We start from the raw sequence: 14656 nt of genomic DNA, 5'->3' as shown, positions 1-14656 counted from the left end.
GCAGCTAATAATTCCTGTGTATCTTGACTACAGGAAAAATCAAGTGTCTCAAATCACAAAACTGACTTCTGACCAAGCCTAGCTTAATTCTGATCATATGGAAGCATTCTAATAGAAAACAACTCATAAACAACTACTATATATCTGATGTGGTATTTAATTGGGCCCTCCCTGGGGGTGCAAATGGTTTAAGCACAACACAATGAAGCTGTCTGCAGCCATTGCAGCCTGAGTTTGATTCCCTGTCAGTACAGCAAATCTCTCCTATCTTGTCCGCTGCTCCCCTCAGCAGTGTATTTTAGTCAATATGCCTGTTCTACTCCCCATTTTGTCTCTAGTGAATCCTCTCACCACCCCTGCCCCTCTGGCCTATATCCCAGCTCTTGTATTTATAAGTATATAAATCTTTTTGAAAAAATTAAATAAAACAGTAAGTACCTCTATGACTAAATGGATCTCAACAACAATCATCAGTGGTTGCTAACATCACAAATAGAGACAGACTTGTACCTCTTGTTGGAAATATATATGATTAAATATAAAGAATATTTTCCCTTTTACAACATGCACACACACACTCCTTGCATCTACCCAAACCTCTTGACTAGGGGTTTTCAAGCAGACAAGGAGGGATTTTTTTTTTTTTCTTAAAGGACCATAGCTGGAGACATTATTTGATTGTTATAAGTGGGAGATGAGAGAGAAGGTAGGAATAAGGTTAGACAGTGTACAATGTACAAGACAGGACTCCAAGATCCTGGCCCCAAATGTCATTATTTCCAAAGTTGAAACATTTTGCTCCAGACTTCACCACCAATTTCCAGGAAATAACAGGGACAAAAGAAAATGTTCAAGAACATCAGAGGAAGCAATGAGCAAAAACCCAAACTGAGAAAGTTTAAGACTTGGTTTTCTTCAACAAATAAATTGCAAGAGGAAAAAAAATTAAGGTAAACTTCAAACTCAAAGATATAGCAAGAAAGTTTAACATAGTTTGAGTAGATTTTGATGTAATCTCAAAAAATAAGAAATGGGAAATGCTTTAAACTGACTTCATATCTGTTTACTTTAAGGGAGACATGCTATAGCTATGTTTTTAGTCCATAGTTTCAGAGATAAATGTTGACATATTACAGATGACGCATCTAGCTAAGAACTGCTTCAAAATAATGGAGAAAACAGATAAAGGTAAAACAAAATTAGCTATAAGTAGATAACTGATAACTGAGTGATAAGGACAGAGGAGGATCACTGTACAGTTCTACTTCTGCACAAGTTTAAAAACTTTCCTAGTAAAAGATGTTAAATAACAATTTTTTAAATAACAAATGCCTAAGTTATCTTTAGCCAAAAATACTTTGTAAATTTCCATTACTAAGGAATAGTATTCTGAGAGCACAGTTTAAAATCCTGGCTCCTCCACCCTTGCTACTGCTGCTGCTGCTGCTGCTGCTTTCTTTTATTAATTTTCTTACATTATAGTTAGTTTTGTATAGTTGATTTCTTCCCTCAGATATAGTCCCTATAATTCTCCCACCATAGCACCCATGGTCTACCACCAAAGACCCTTGTGCTCTTCCCTCCCCTGGCTTGACCCCTCTCCTTCCTTGTCCCCTACTATAAACCTTACTTCTTAACAGTCATCATCTCCATAAAGTAGAGATGTGAAAATTGCAAAGGAAAATATTGGCAGTTCCCTTTTCCATTTTGCACAAAGCTCCAAACACAGAGAGAAAACAAAATAAGGCCAATCCTGTCCCTGTCACAACCCCAGATTGGCACTTTCTAAAGACTTTGATCCAGTCCATTCATTTCCTTCTTGTCTGACTCTGGAGATCAAAGCACTAGCAAGGGAGTATATAGATTCCAATTTGCTCTGATGTGTTAGAATTTTTTAAATGCTCCTCCACAAGTACTATAAAGCAACAAATATACAAGAGAGAGAGAAATAGGAAAGAATATCTCCTTAAAACCCTTTACATGTATGAGATTCATTTTAGGGTCATGAACCCTGAAGGGTTTGTAACTTGTATGACTGCAGAAATAAGTTATAAATCTGGTTTTCTTCTTAACAAGTCCTTGTTTCAACAATTAATTGTGCTTAAAAAATACTTGATTAAAAATTCCTGCCTATTTTATAGAACCCATTTCCTTTCCTTCATTCTTTTTTATAACAGCTGCTTCCATGCCTGTATCCTGCCAGCTTTTTTCCGGGAGGTCCTTTGGCAACATTGTGAATCAGTGGTATTGGTGACTTTAGACTTGGCTGCAGAGTGTTCACATGGAATAGATCCAAACAGTCTGTTTCGGCTGCCTTTTATTTCCCTTAAAGTAGCAATTTCTTCAGTCCCATTGCATTTGCAATAAAGCACTCATTTTTATCCACTTGTAAATAAGAAATAAAGACACAGACTGTTGGCTGGTGGCACAGACCTCTGGTTCTCTCTTGTAAAAGGTGGGATTTTCTCCTTCTGTAAATAAAATCTGTCACGAAGAATAATCACCAGACTTGGAACCAGACGCTGGTTGAACCCTGTCTCTGCTACCTATTGTGCAAAGTTGAACAAGACCCTTTGCAGTTTTAGATTCTTTATTCATAAGAGAATATATTAATACCTACCCTATTGTCCTCATTAAGGAATTGAATAATAACAATTTGAATTTTTTTAGAAGATTTATTTATTTGTGCATACAGAACTGGGGTATAGGCCAGAGGTGCAGGGGCAGTGAGAGGATTCACCAGAGACAGAGTGGGGAGCAGAACAGGCCAACTAATGAAGTACACTGCTGAGGGGAGCAGCAGGAGGGTCAGGAGAGGTCTGCCACACCACGTGGGTCACCTCCGGGGCAGGGGTGGAACTCATGCTGAAGTAGCTTTAGCATCTTAGTGCTGTGCTTTAATCCTCTGCACCACCAGGGAGGGCCCAACAACTTGAATTTTTATAGTGTTTTGAAGTTTGCAAAGCATATGCTTTGTCATTTTTAATCAAAAATATTTCTTCACAGAATTCCATAAAGGACCTGTTGTTTGCTTGACAAAGTACTGAAAGAATTCTTCAGGTACTAAAAGAGCCCCTTGACTTATGGACTTGCTATTTGGTGACAACCAGACACACACTGCCAACTCTAAAATGACCAAGGTCAAGCCTACATTCTATGCAAATTTTCCAAAATAAAAGTTATCTAAATTAGAAGTCATTTAACCACTTTCAAAAGAGAAAACTTGAGTTGGAAACAATAACACAGCAAAACTGTACTATGAATTTTTTTTTAAATAGAATCACAAAGACAAGTAGCATACATTCACTCAAAGAAAAATGACATGCAAGAAAAGAAAGCAGTGAAGTGCCTTTTTAAAATGCACAGAGAATGGCAATGATGTGGTGCAGCATGAATCTGGTCCAGTTTAAGCCAGGTTTTTTCTTTTTACCTAAAGCAGTGCAGTGAATAGAAACTATTTGCTCCTAACTCATTTATGTGACTTCCTCCCTAGACACAGAACCACCTTCAAAATATAGTAAAATATGATTCTTTCACCAAAAGCATTAAATAAACTCTTTTGACCAAAGGAAGAAATTTAGGGACTATGCAGAGAAAGATTAAGTCAAAATGATCAAACATCAGAGAAGGGATCTCATGAGAATAGACTAAAATTTAAATCTTTAATTAGAAAAAAAAACTAAGAAACTTATGCTAAGCTACACAAAATCTGTCTTCTGACTATTAGAACAAAGTTATATTAAAATAACTCCTTGAGGGGCCTCCCTGGTAGCCTAGCGGGTTAAAGCGCAGCACTGCAAGCTAGTGGCAGTCACCTAAATGTGAGTTCGAACTCCTGCCCTGGAGATGATCCACATGGCACTGCAGACCTCTCCTGTCTCACCCACTACAGCTCTCAGCAGTATACTTCGTTAGTCTGCCTGTTCTGCACCCCACTCTCTCTCTCTGATGAATCTTCTCACCTGGCCTGCACCCCAGCTCTGTTTGCATAAGTAAATTAAAAAAATAAAAATAACTCCTTGAAGTTTGAGACATAAATTTAAGAGCAAAGGGAAGGAAATATTATTATACAGCACACAGTAAAGATAGAATGCAATAATGTCAGGGAAAGAATGTTTAAAAACTTAAGGAAGTAATAGAAAAAATTTTAAATAGTAGTTTATAATGATGTTCATGAGGCTGGAGATGTCTGAAATGAGTGTCATGGGGGAGAAACTCCTATATTCACTTATTCTAAAAATTTTCTTTATAGCTCCAAAGAGGCAGATTACTCTTTATTTGTAAAAAGTACAGAAAGTGGGGTCCTCCCTGGTGGTGCAGTGGGTTAAAGCACAGCATTAAGAAGTTAAAGCCACTTCAGCATGAGTCCGATTCCAGCCAGCCCCAGAGATGAGCTACATGGCATGGCAGACCTCTCCTGACTCACTCGCTGCCCCCCTCAGCAGTGTACATTGTCGATCTGCCTGTTCTACTCCCGACTCTGTCTCTGGTGAATCCTCTCACCGTCCTTGCACCTCTGGCCTGTACCCCAGTTCTGTATGCATAAAAAAATAAATCTTTTTAAAAGTACAGAAAGTGAATTATGATTGCTATTATTTTGGTCATGGCAATATTTAATGCCTTATGGTGATTAGTTATAAATTGAGATAGTATGCTGCTGATATAGGAAAAGTCACTCACAAAATATACTTTTCCAAAGGTAATCTGGAAAATGTCGAGCCCATAAAAGAGGAAACTAGTGAGACATTTGACCTAGAGTCTTACCATAATAATGTAATAAAAGTTAAAACTGACCAAACTGGAATTTATACGCAGTGTATTAAATGACCTTTCAGGATTCTATGTTAATGTTAAAAGTTCCTTATTTCAAAAAATACAGAAATTTGATGTGCCAAGGCAGGGTACACTTGGAACACCTTGCTAAAAATAAACTCCTATCAGAACATCGCCACTAATCCACAAAAGAATCTGCTAAGAGATTTCAATAACAAGAGGCATATTGTAGGCATTTCTGTCCATCAACAGATCTAACAAATTGATTAAAATGCCAAAGGGACAAAGGTGGAAGCCACACAGTGCAAGGACTGAAAGGGACTCACGGCAGTCCTTCTCATCAGTTCCATCTGAGCAATCTCTGGCGTGGTCACACCTGTATTCACGTGGGACACATTCACCATTGGAGCATGTCATCTGATGGCTGGAGCATGTTCTCCCAGCTGTGAAGGGGAAGAAGTATTTCTGTTTAGTTACTCCCAAACACAAATCAATCCACTGACATTTTCCAAATATGAATGAAGATATTTGAAAGCAAAGGCAAATAGAGTGTACATTGAACATGAAGTTCTTAAGGTCATATACATTAGACACTAACACAATGCCCACAGAATCATATCAACATGCAAGCATGTTAGTGTAAACAGTTATGTCGATATATGCTAAGAATACAAGATAGAAAAACTGTACGTAAAGAAGATAAATGGAGTAAGAACGTCACAGGAATAGATTTTAACCAAAGGTGAGTAAGGTTCCTCTCACTGATATCCCTATATAACAAGAAGAAAATATGCCAAAGGATTAACAGTGGGTTTTTTTGGAGGCAGGAATATGGCTAATTTTTATTTTTGATGGTTGATATGGTATGGTAACACATATCTGAAGATGTGTAAAGTTACACCTCTAAGTCATATAGTATTATAAACCAATGTTATCTCAATTTAAAAAAAAATTTTAGCATTATCCACAATAGCCAGATCTTGGACCCAATCACAGTGCCCAACAACAGATGACCAGAAAAGTAAATTGTGTATATACTTAATGGAATAGTACTCAGCTATTTAAAAAGTTGAAACATGCCTTTTGGGACAAAATGGCCAAACCTAGAGGTGATTGTCTTAATGAAATAAGTCAGAAAGTGAAAAACAGTTATATCACACATATAGCAGTGTGGAAAATGTACCTCATAATGGTATTATGTAAAAACAAAATTTTTAAAAATAAAATGGAGTTTTCTCCTGCATGCAAACTTTCTACATTAAATATGTATAATTTTTATACACAGAGGAGAAGCTTTAAACTAGTTTAATTTTATTTGATATTGATTTGTGTAGATGAAACAGGACTTCAGTAGTTTATCTAGTTTGCTTATGAATAAAATCAGTATCATACAAGCGATTGTGACAGGCTGGCATAGGTTCCCTTCTTAAAATCCCACTCAGTGTTTATAAAGAATCATCCCATTGTGTTGTTTATCTGCAACAGTTACATTTTAGGGATAGAGAGTACCAAAACAACATTCCCCTATAAAAACTTACAGCAGTGCTGTTCATCTGAACCATCCTCACAATCCAACTCATCATCACACACCCAGTGATGAGGAATGCACAGACTTTCACTGTGACACTGGAATTGGTTTGACTGGCAAGACGAAGCTAAAAACAAATGAGAAAAGGATTTATGTTGGCAAATACCCACCGAATTATATGAATTAACAAGCAGTGCTTATTTCAAAAGAATGTATGTCAACTCCTTTCAATATATCTGATGTTAGTGAACAACTGTATACTAGAGTTATGGACTCTAATCAGAGTTCCTTGTCAAATAATCTCAAAGGTATCATAACAAACTGATTATATGATGCAATACAAAAACACATAAATGAAATAACCCAAACACAAATATACACAAAGTTATGGCAAAAAAAATTAAAATTTGATTTTAATTTAAAATTAAATTAAAATTTCAATTTAAGTAAAAATAAATTATTATTAAGTTACTTGGAATGATTTTTAATAGCTAATGGTAAAGGATCATGATGAATTAGAACACCCATGACATTTGCATGAATTAGAACACCCATGACATTTGCAAAAGACCCAGAATCAAATAATTATTGCTTTTTTTTGGCAAGTCTATAGTTCAGTGAAATACTTTATAAGCTGGGACCATATTTATCTCATGATTTGTCATTTAAACAAGTTTCAAAATGTATGTGAAAACATTATGTAATGTTAGTTGCTATCACTACTACTGTCACAGGCACTTTTATTATCACTGAATTTTGATGGGCCATTGAGAATTTTGTTGGAATAACTGCTTATTTACCTTTTATCCCAAAATATACTGTTCCTGCCTTCCTGCTCCAATGTTTAACCTAAAATGAACTCAGTAAATCCAGAGCAAGCAAATAGATAACATGTGATTTTGTAGATCAAATAGAACTACCCCTTACTCAAAGTGTGCTTTACAGACCAGCAATAACAGCCTCACTGGAGAGCTTGTAGAAATGCAGAAACACAGGTCCCATTTCAAAGATCTGGAATCAAAACCTACACTTTATAAACTCCCAGGTGATGCATTTACATTTATGTGTGCAATTTGAGAAGCACTTTATAAGACCCAATAACCACCCTTCTCTCATCATTACCTAGACAATGCATCAAAATATAGCTGTTGTGACATAGGATGACCAGCAATTAAAATTAATTTTTCAGTTTGATTTCTGGTTTTTTGGTGCTCATCTATCAGAAAGAATGAAATTGCAGTAGTGTAATAATCCCATTGCTGAGAAAGCAATGGACATGAGGATTGAGATTTGTGTACCAACTGTGAGATCTGTAATAAACGACTTAATTTCTCTAAGCGTCAGCTTCCTAATCAGAAACCTACCTCAGAATATGTTGAGTGTTGAGAGAACTAAACATAAAAGTAGTTCAGATAACTTTTTTTTTTCTGCTTGTTGTGATACACAAAATATCCAGAGCAACTAATCTGAAATCCCTTATGGTTTCATACAACCTGTCACAAAAGTGTTTCCATATGAAGGTCATGGGATAAGGGTAAGAGAAACTGAAATGAATGGACTCTTCTCAAAGGGGAGTGAAACAATCATTAATGTCACCAGTTCTTTTTTCAACCACAAAAGTATCAAAAGACTTGAGGTCAGTCCTGAATCTATCACTAAAGGCAAAACTCTTTCTCTATGTTATAGTTAAAATCACCAATAAGCATTTATATTACTCAAAATAGTACTTTAACTGGCTCCTCCTCACTTACGGCAGCCAATTTCATCTGTGTCATCCAAACAGTCCTTGGTCCCATCACATCTCCAGGCTGCATCAATACAAAATCCATCTCCACAGCGAAATTTGTCACTGCCACATTCTGTAATACCAAAAGCAACCAAAAAAAGTTTAAAAAAATTATGCCACACATAGACGTTTCATGAAAGAATTAAAAATCTGACAAAAAAATGAAAAAATATTCAATTAGTTATCAAAGGAAAGTAAATTATAAAATTAGGAAAATGTTTTTATAATGATTATATTTTCTGAGTGGGGATTTGCAGGAAGCAGGTCATTGTCATAAACAGCTAAGCAGAGTATATCTTGATATAACTAACCTGGAAAACAAGTTTTTTAAAGTGCTTATTCCTTAACTTAGTACTTTTAGCTACTTTTTTTCTAAGGCACTAACTAGAGAGTTTGACAAAGATTTATGTGTGGATATTTTCATCACAATATTACTTATAACAAAGAAAATTGCAAACCTCCTATGTTCCCAATAATAAAAAGGTTAAATTTTCTTATATTCATGTATTAATGTATTATAAGATGTATTATATGTATTACAAGATGATTATGGAGTATATTTATACTATAATAGAGTAGAAAAATGCAAAATTTTCAGTAACAGAATCGTATGTGAAAGGAAAAATAAGCACAGGGACAGAATAGAATGATGACAGTGTTATCTTTGATACTGCCATGAATGACCTCATTTGCTTGACTATGCTTTTTGTCAGTTCTCTGTTCTTTATTTTTTAAATGCTTCTTTATTACTATATCATATATATAGCAATTCATGGTTATTCATTCTGATATTCAGACAAATATTTTGGCTCTTAACTGATGCAAGTTCTGTAAGTTCACTTCTATAGCCTAACATAGTACACAAAGTTGGCCCCAAAAGTTCCCACATCCCCAAGTGGCTGTGATACTCTCTCTAGTGATATTACAAAGAGAGTATAAAAAACAACCTCATTTTATTCAACAATTATATTTTCCAGGGTTTTCCCAAAGAATTAATTTGGCAGTTGGAAATCCTAAATTTTCCCAAATCCTACCAGTGACCTCCCTCACCATTATGTGATGAGTAGGAATTTTTTTAAAGATAGCAGTCAACACCAGCCTGACCTAGAGAAAATTCAAAATTACTCTTTCACAAGCCAAAGGTGGTATAAGAGTAATTTGGGGGGTTGGAAGAATAATTGCATTTTCCCTATGTATTAAAGCAATCACGCTAAATTACCCACTTCAGGTTTTAACTAATTAGCCAAAAAATAAGTAAATAGATCAATTAACTACTCCTAAAATAAATAAACAATGTGCTATCCTGACTTGTGTAAATGCAGGCATATCAACAGCATGACATAAACATAGTTAAGTGATCTATTCCTAAGGGATATAGGTTACTTTGTTCATGGAATGTTCAAATCTGATTGTCTGGTAGTGACATCCTGATTTATAATGTATGCTGCAAATGGTCAGAAACTTCCCTTGACTAAATGGTGGTACCGAGTGGTACAGGAATACGTACACCCAAATACCTTCTATAGACTAATGCATGATGGTGGTTGGTGGTGCAGGTCTGGGGTTGGTGGTGCAGGTCTCTTATCAACTACCTTTAAAACACAACAACCTCCCTTGCAAAAATGCCCCTAAGGAATGTACAAATTCGCTCTGGAATCCCAGAACTTCTCATTGGATTTTGTTCTACAAAGCAATATTTCCATGTAAGATTAGAGGCTTTGGAGGTTTAGCTATTAACACAACATACATTAAATCACTTTTATCAATTAGGTCTATTGTTAGTGACCCAACATAATACATTTGTAAATGCAGTACATTTGTCTCCCTTAGTATCTAATACTTTTCTGGTTGAAAAGTTGTAACAACCTGTAACTTACAGAGTTTCACATTGCTATGAGGAAAAGAAGCATAAGCCTAGAAACTGAGCATACAGAAAATTTTCAGCACAAATTATTGCTTGTTTTGAAAATATATGTAATTGGTACTATTTATTAAGGAACTTTTATTACAAGTCAGATTTGGAGGTTGTTTTTTGGTTTTGATAAAATACAAAGTTTAACACATCATGGGAAAAAAACACCAAAAAAGATACACAACAGTCATTTTTAAAGCACTTCAAAGGCAATTATTTATAATGACACACATAAAAAAAAAAGAAATTGGTAAGGGAAATTTTATAATTGAGAAACTCTTAATATTTGATCTCTCAAATACTCAGTGATCTAAATTAATATACCAAACAAAATTTATTCAGTAATATATATGACAAGTAATGTTAGTAATACATGGTAATTCATTTGTCAAATTCAACATTTCAATGTTAACTACCATGCCTATTATAATTCCCAAATAATTTCTTTGAAAGTATTTCAAAAACAGGAAAAAAAAATGGGTTTGTATCATTGTGGGGTGACCTGTTTTGCACTCAACAAAAATGCCCCAGTGGCACGGGAACCAATCATTCATTGTATTATAAAGGAACTATGTGCTGCTTAAAAACAAACATTGAATGGGCCCTCCCAATGTGGTGGCGCAGCGGGTTAAAGCACAGCACTAAGAAGCTAAACCACTTGACCATGAGTTCAATTCCTGGCCAGAGATGTGACCCACATGGTGTGGCAGACCTCTCCTGATCCTCCCACTGCTCCCCTCAGCAGTGTACTTCACTGATCTGCCTGTTTCTGCTCCCCACTCTGTCTCTGGTGAATCCTCTCACCGCCCCTGCACCTCTGGCTTGTACCCCAGTTCTGTATGCATAAGTAAATAAGTCTTAAAAAAATTGAAAAAGTCTAGATTAGACCTGATAACAATTGCAAGTGACAGCAATTTCAACTGGTTTATATATATTTTCTGTTCTGAGCATTTTATTTTAAAGGAGTAGCCTTTAACTCACAACTATCCCCAAAGGTTATTAAATATTACCTAAGCTTTTACTGCCTAATAATTTAAGGTCTAAAAAGAAAAAAGGGTTGGCTGTGTTACTGCAGCCAACCAAGAGTTCAAAGAGAAAAAAAATCTAAACAGTGCAACTTAAAATTTTTTCAATAGTCTCTAACCATCCATATTCACCCAAGCCCACTTTAATCAACCCAGTTTTGAAAAAAATTACTTTCATAACTTTAAAATACTTTATAGTCAAAACCAAAGAAGAAAATGTAATCCACACTGAAGTCGCCTTCTGTAAATAATCAGTCAGTCACTGGCAAGAACAAATAAAACCAAGTGGACACCTACCTCCTAGCAGTAGCCCCTGCTTTCTCAAGGATCAAAGTAGCTGGTAAAATGTGCATATGATGACTAAATAGCATGTAACTTTTGAAGTTCTTTGCCACTTTTAAGTCATTTAATCCTCACAACAACATGAAAAAGTGTCATTATGAAATTTGATAAATAAAGATATTGAGGCGAAGAGTAACTTGGTCCAAGATCAAATAGCAAAGATGTACAAAGCAAAGATCTGAAGCGGACAGTTTTGGTGCCAACATCTATGCTATATTGACTGCTCTAATTTTGCTTCGATGCCTGCCAAATAAAGAAGAAGAAGAAGCCATCAAACTTAAAAGTTAATGTAAAAATACTACTTTTCTGGCCCTTCCTGGTGGCACAGTGGGTTAAAGCACAGCACTAAGAAGCTAAAGCCACTTTCGCATGAGTTCGATCCCTGCCTGCCCCGGAGGAGACCACATGGCGAGGCAGACCTCTCCTGACCCACCCGCTGCTCCCCTCAGCAGTGTACTTCATCTATCTGCCTGTTCTGCTCCCCGCTCTGTCTCTAGTGAAGCCTCTCACCGCCCCTGCACCTCTGGCCTGTTCCCCAGTTCTATATGAACAAATATATAAATCTTAAAATTATATATATATATATATAACTTTTTTCCAAAGTTGCTATCAACATTAATTTAATGCGTTAATTTTGTTCAGATGGAATCCATATCCTACACATGATCATAGAATTAGAGAAAGACAGTCTGCTTGGCAACTACCATTGCACATAAAAACTCTTAGGCTTGGGAAAATGTGAAAAAATCTAAAGCAAACCAGCAGAGTTTTGATCTCTTCAGGAACATGTATATTACGTAGAGGTATAAACTTGTTTTCCAACACACTGGAGAAAAACAAAAGCAATCTCTTCTTCATAAACAGCCATATCCCAAGCTTCCTGGTCTAAGTGTTAGATTAAGAATGTGTTAAGATAAGATATTAGAGAAACAGATAATACCTAGAGGAGGGACCAAATCACTTGTTTGTTTTTCCAGGGCAAGGACCAGCACTAGATTGAGAACACATTTCTGTATCCTGATCCTCCCACTGCTCCCCTCAGCAGTGGGAGGGGCATGTGTGCAATAGTCAATGCCTATTCAGGGAATGAAGATTCCTTTTAGTAAAATTCTGTCTGTTGGTATCATTATACGTCAAATATATAAAACCATGAAGGCAACTAGTAAGTCTTTAAAATTGGAATTTACTATCCTAAACACAAAAAAGAAAAAAAAATGACATCTGTAATAATTTGAAACAAGAATATCCAGATGTTTCAAAAGAGAAACATGCTGTCATGTTAATAACAGTTTCATCCTTTTATCCTTTTCTTGTAAGAGTTTCATTTCCCTATCATGAATTCTCTGAAGAGAAAAGTAAGTCGTAGTCAACAGAACATTGTCCAAAGTCAACAAAGTGAGGTAATTGCTATGGCAAATCCTATTTTCCCACTCGATCCTCTTGATATGTGCTGGTCCTTCTACCTGAGGAGGTACATTTTTTTTTCTTAATAAAAACATATACAATTACATCACATTTTAATAATTGTATTTTCACTAAATTTAAAGAAACAAATTGAAGAGGTAAATCCTTAATTCACCCCTATTTTTTATTTCACTTTGTGTTTTTTTATTCCCTTAATATTGACAGAGAAGCTGCTGATGTGTTTAAGTTGGGTCATGGTTTTCTACATTTCCTACACCTTGTCCACACTTATAAAGCCTTTTGAAGATTGAGAGTCACTTGCTTATTTCCAAAACTTTACTCTATAATCATGACAGCCCAGGGCAATAAAATGTGCACCCTGTCTAAGGTTAAGTGGTAGAATAATCAAGGACTCAACTGATGAAACTGAAGTAAGACATGCAGAGTAAAGCAACATACCACTTTCTTTATATGCAATATGTGAGCTGTGTTTTCATAACAGATTGCCAATAGGTGGCTAGAATTCTTTCTTTAGAGCCTTCCTGGTGGCACAGGGGTTAGAATCCCAGCACTATCAAGCTATCACCAGCAACTGCAGCATGAGTTCTACCCCCAGCCATGAAGTTGACCCACATGGTACAGCAAACCTCTCCTGCACCCCTCAGCAGTGTATTTCAGTCAATCATCTGTTTTTCCTATGCTGTCTCTCACCCACCACAACTCTGGCCTTCCAGTTCTTGTATAAATAAATAAATAAAAATAAATCTTTGAAAAAATAAATATTAAATTTTAAAAAATGTTTTAATCCAGGTTTGTAGACTGAGTCCTCTGCTTTTTTCAGATTCTTGTTTGAGTCCTGAAGTTCTACTAAAACAAAACAGTATTAAGAGGACATTTAAACAAGACAAAGACTTTGACACAGTCAGGTTGTGAATAATTGTGTAGATATATCATTTAAGTACAATTTTTAGAATTAGACTGAAAGAATATGGTATTGAATTCACTAAAGTTGCAAAAAATAAAAAGCGCACTAATTATATGCCAAACATTTTCTTAGGGTCTGTAGAAGAAACAAAGATAAGAATGTATTCCTTTTTAAATAAAATTTTTAGCTTTCATTTACCCAGAATTTACCACATGCCAGAAATTTTTAAGTGTTTTCATAGGTTATAGCTCACTTACACTCACAACCACCCTGTGAGGTAGTACTAACAGCCTCATTTCATATTTCATAGGTGAGGAAAGTGAGATTTGACCAAATCTCATAGCTAGTAGGCTGTGAATACGGTTCACACCTGGGTAGTTTGACCTCAAGAGTTCCTTATAATAGTAGGTGATTTGGTTCCAAACAAGCAAAAGCAACAATAAGAACCAACTGGTGTTAGGAAGAACAAATACCATCACAGGTTAGAGTGATAAGAAAAATCTTAGAAGAGCCACAGGTCCCACAGGTGCAACCCAAGGTGGTTTAGTGTCCTTTCCCCACCACCCTCTCCAAGCTGAGTATGTCTCATCCAGCCCATAGAACCTCAAGATACACAGTTGATCTCAAAGATTGCTTAAATATTTGTTAATTTATGTGTCTTTTCAATTATCAGAAGCAAGTCAAATGATGTAAGCCACTATAAGAGAATCCTCTGAATTCTGAAAAGTGCTAAGTTTGTTCCTATGTTTTCTAATTGAGCTACTCTTCTCCATTTTCATTTAAAAACTGGATACCTATCTTCTCCCTCCCCTCTCAATCCCAGGCTCTCACATCCCACTTACTTTTCATTGAGCACCTCCTACCCCAACAACCAAATTGTCAATCAGCACTGCAGAGCATTATAAATAAAACCATATTTGTCAGGGACTCTTGAAAAGGTACCACTGGTATTTAGGGTGGA

The 14656-nt window shown here is 35.9% G+C and overlaps 1 protein-coding gene across 1 annotated transcript in view; it reads right to left on the bottom strand.

The window, feature by feature from the left end:
• Positions 1-14656, bottom strand: part of LRP2 (low density lipoprotein receptor-related protein 2) — a 163707-nt gene that overhangs the window by 139738 nt on the left and 9313 nt on the right. Inside the window, exons 5-7 of the mRNA XM_004674868.1 lie at positions 8053-8160; positions 6312-6428; positions 5100-5216 (exon numbers count right to left, since the gene is read on the bottom strand). Coding sequence (XP_004674925.1) covers positions 5100-5216; positions 6312-6428; positions 8053-8160 — 342 coding nt within the window. The remainder of the gene's footprint in view (positions 1-5099; positions 5217-6311; positions 6429-8052; positions 8161-14656) is intronic.

Source organism: Condylura cristata, unplaced genomic scaffold (genome assembly GCF_000260355.1).
Source record: "Condylura cristata isolate star-nosed mole 26May11 unplaced genomic scaffold, ConCri1.0 scaffold00002, whole genome shotgun sequence".
NCBI lineage: Eukaryota > Metazoa > Chordata > Mammalia > Eulipotyphla > Talpidae > Condylura > Condylura cristata.
The sequence above is the reverse complement of the archived record's forward strand: the minus strand, read 5'-3'. Positions and strand labels throughout refer to the sequence as shown.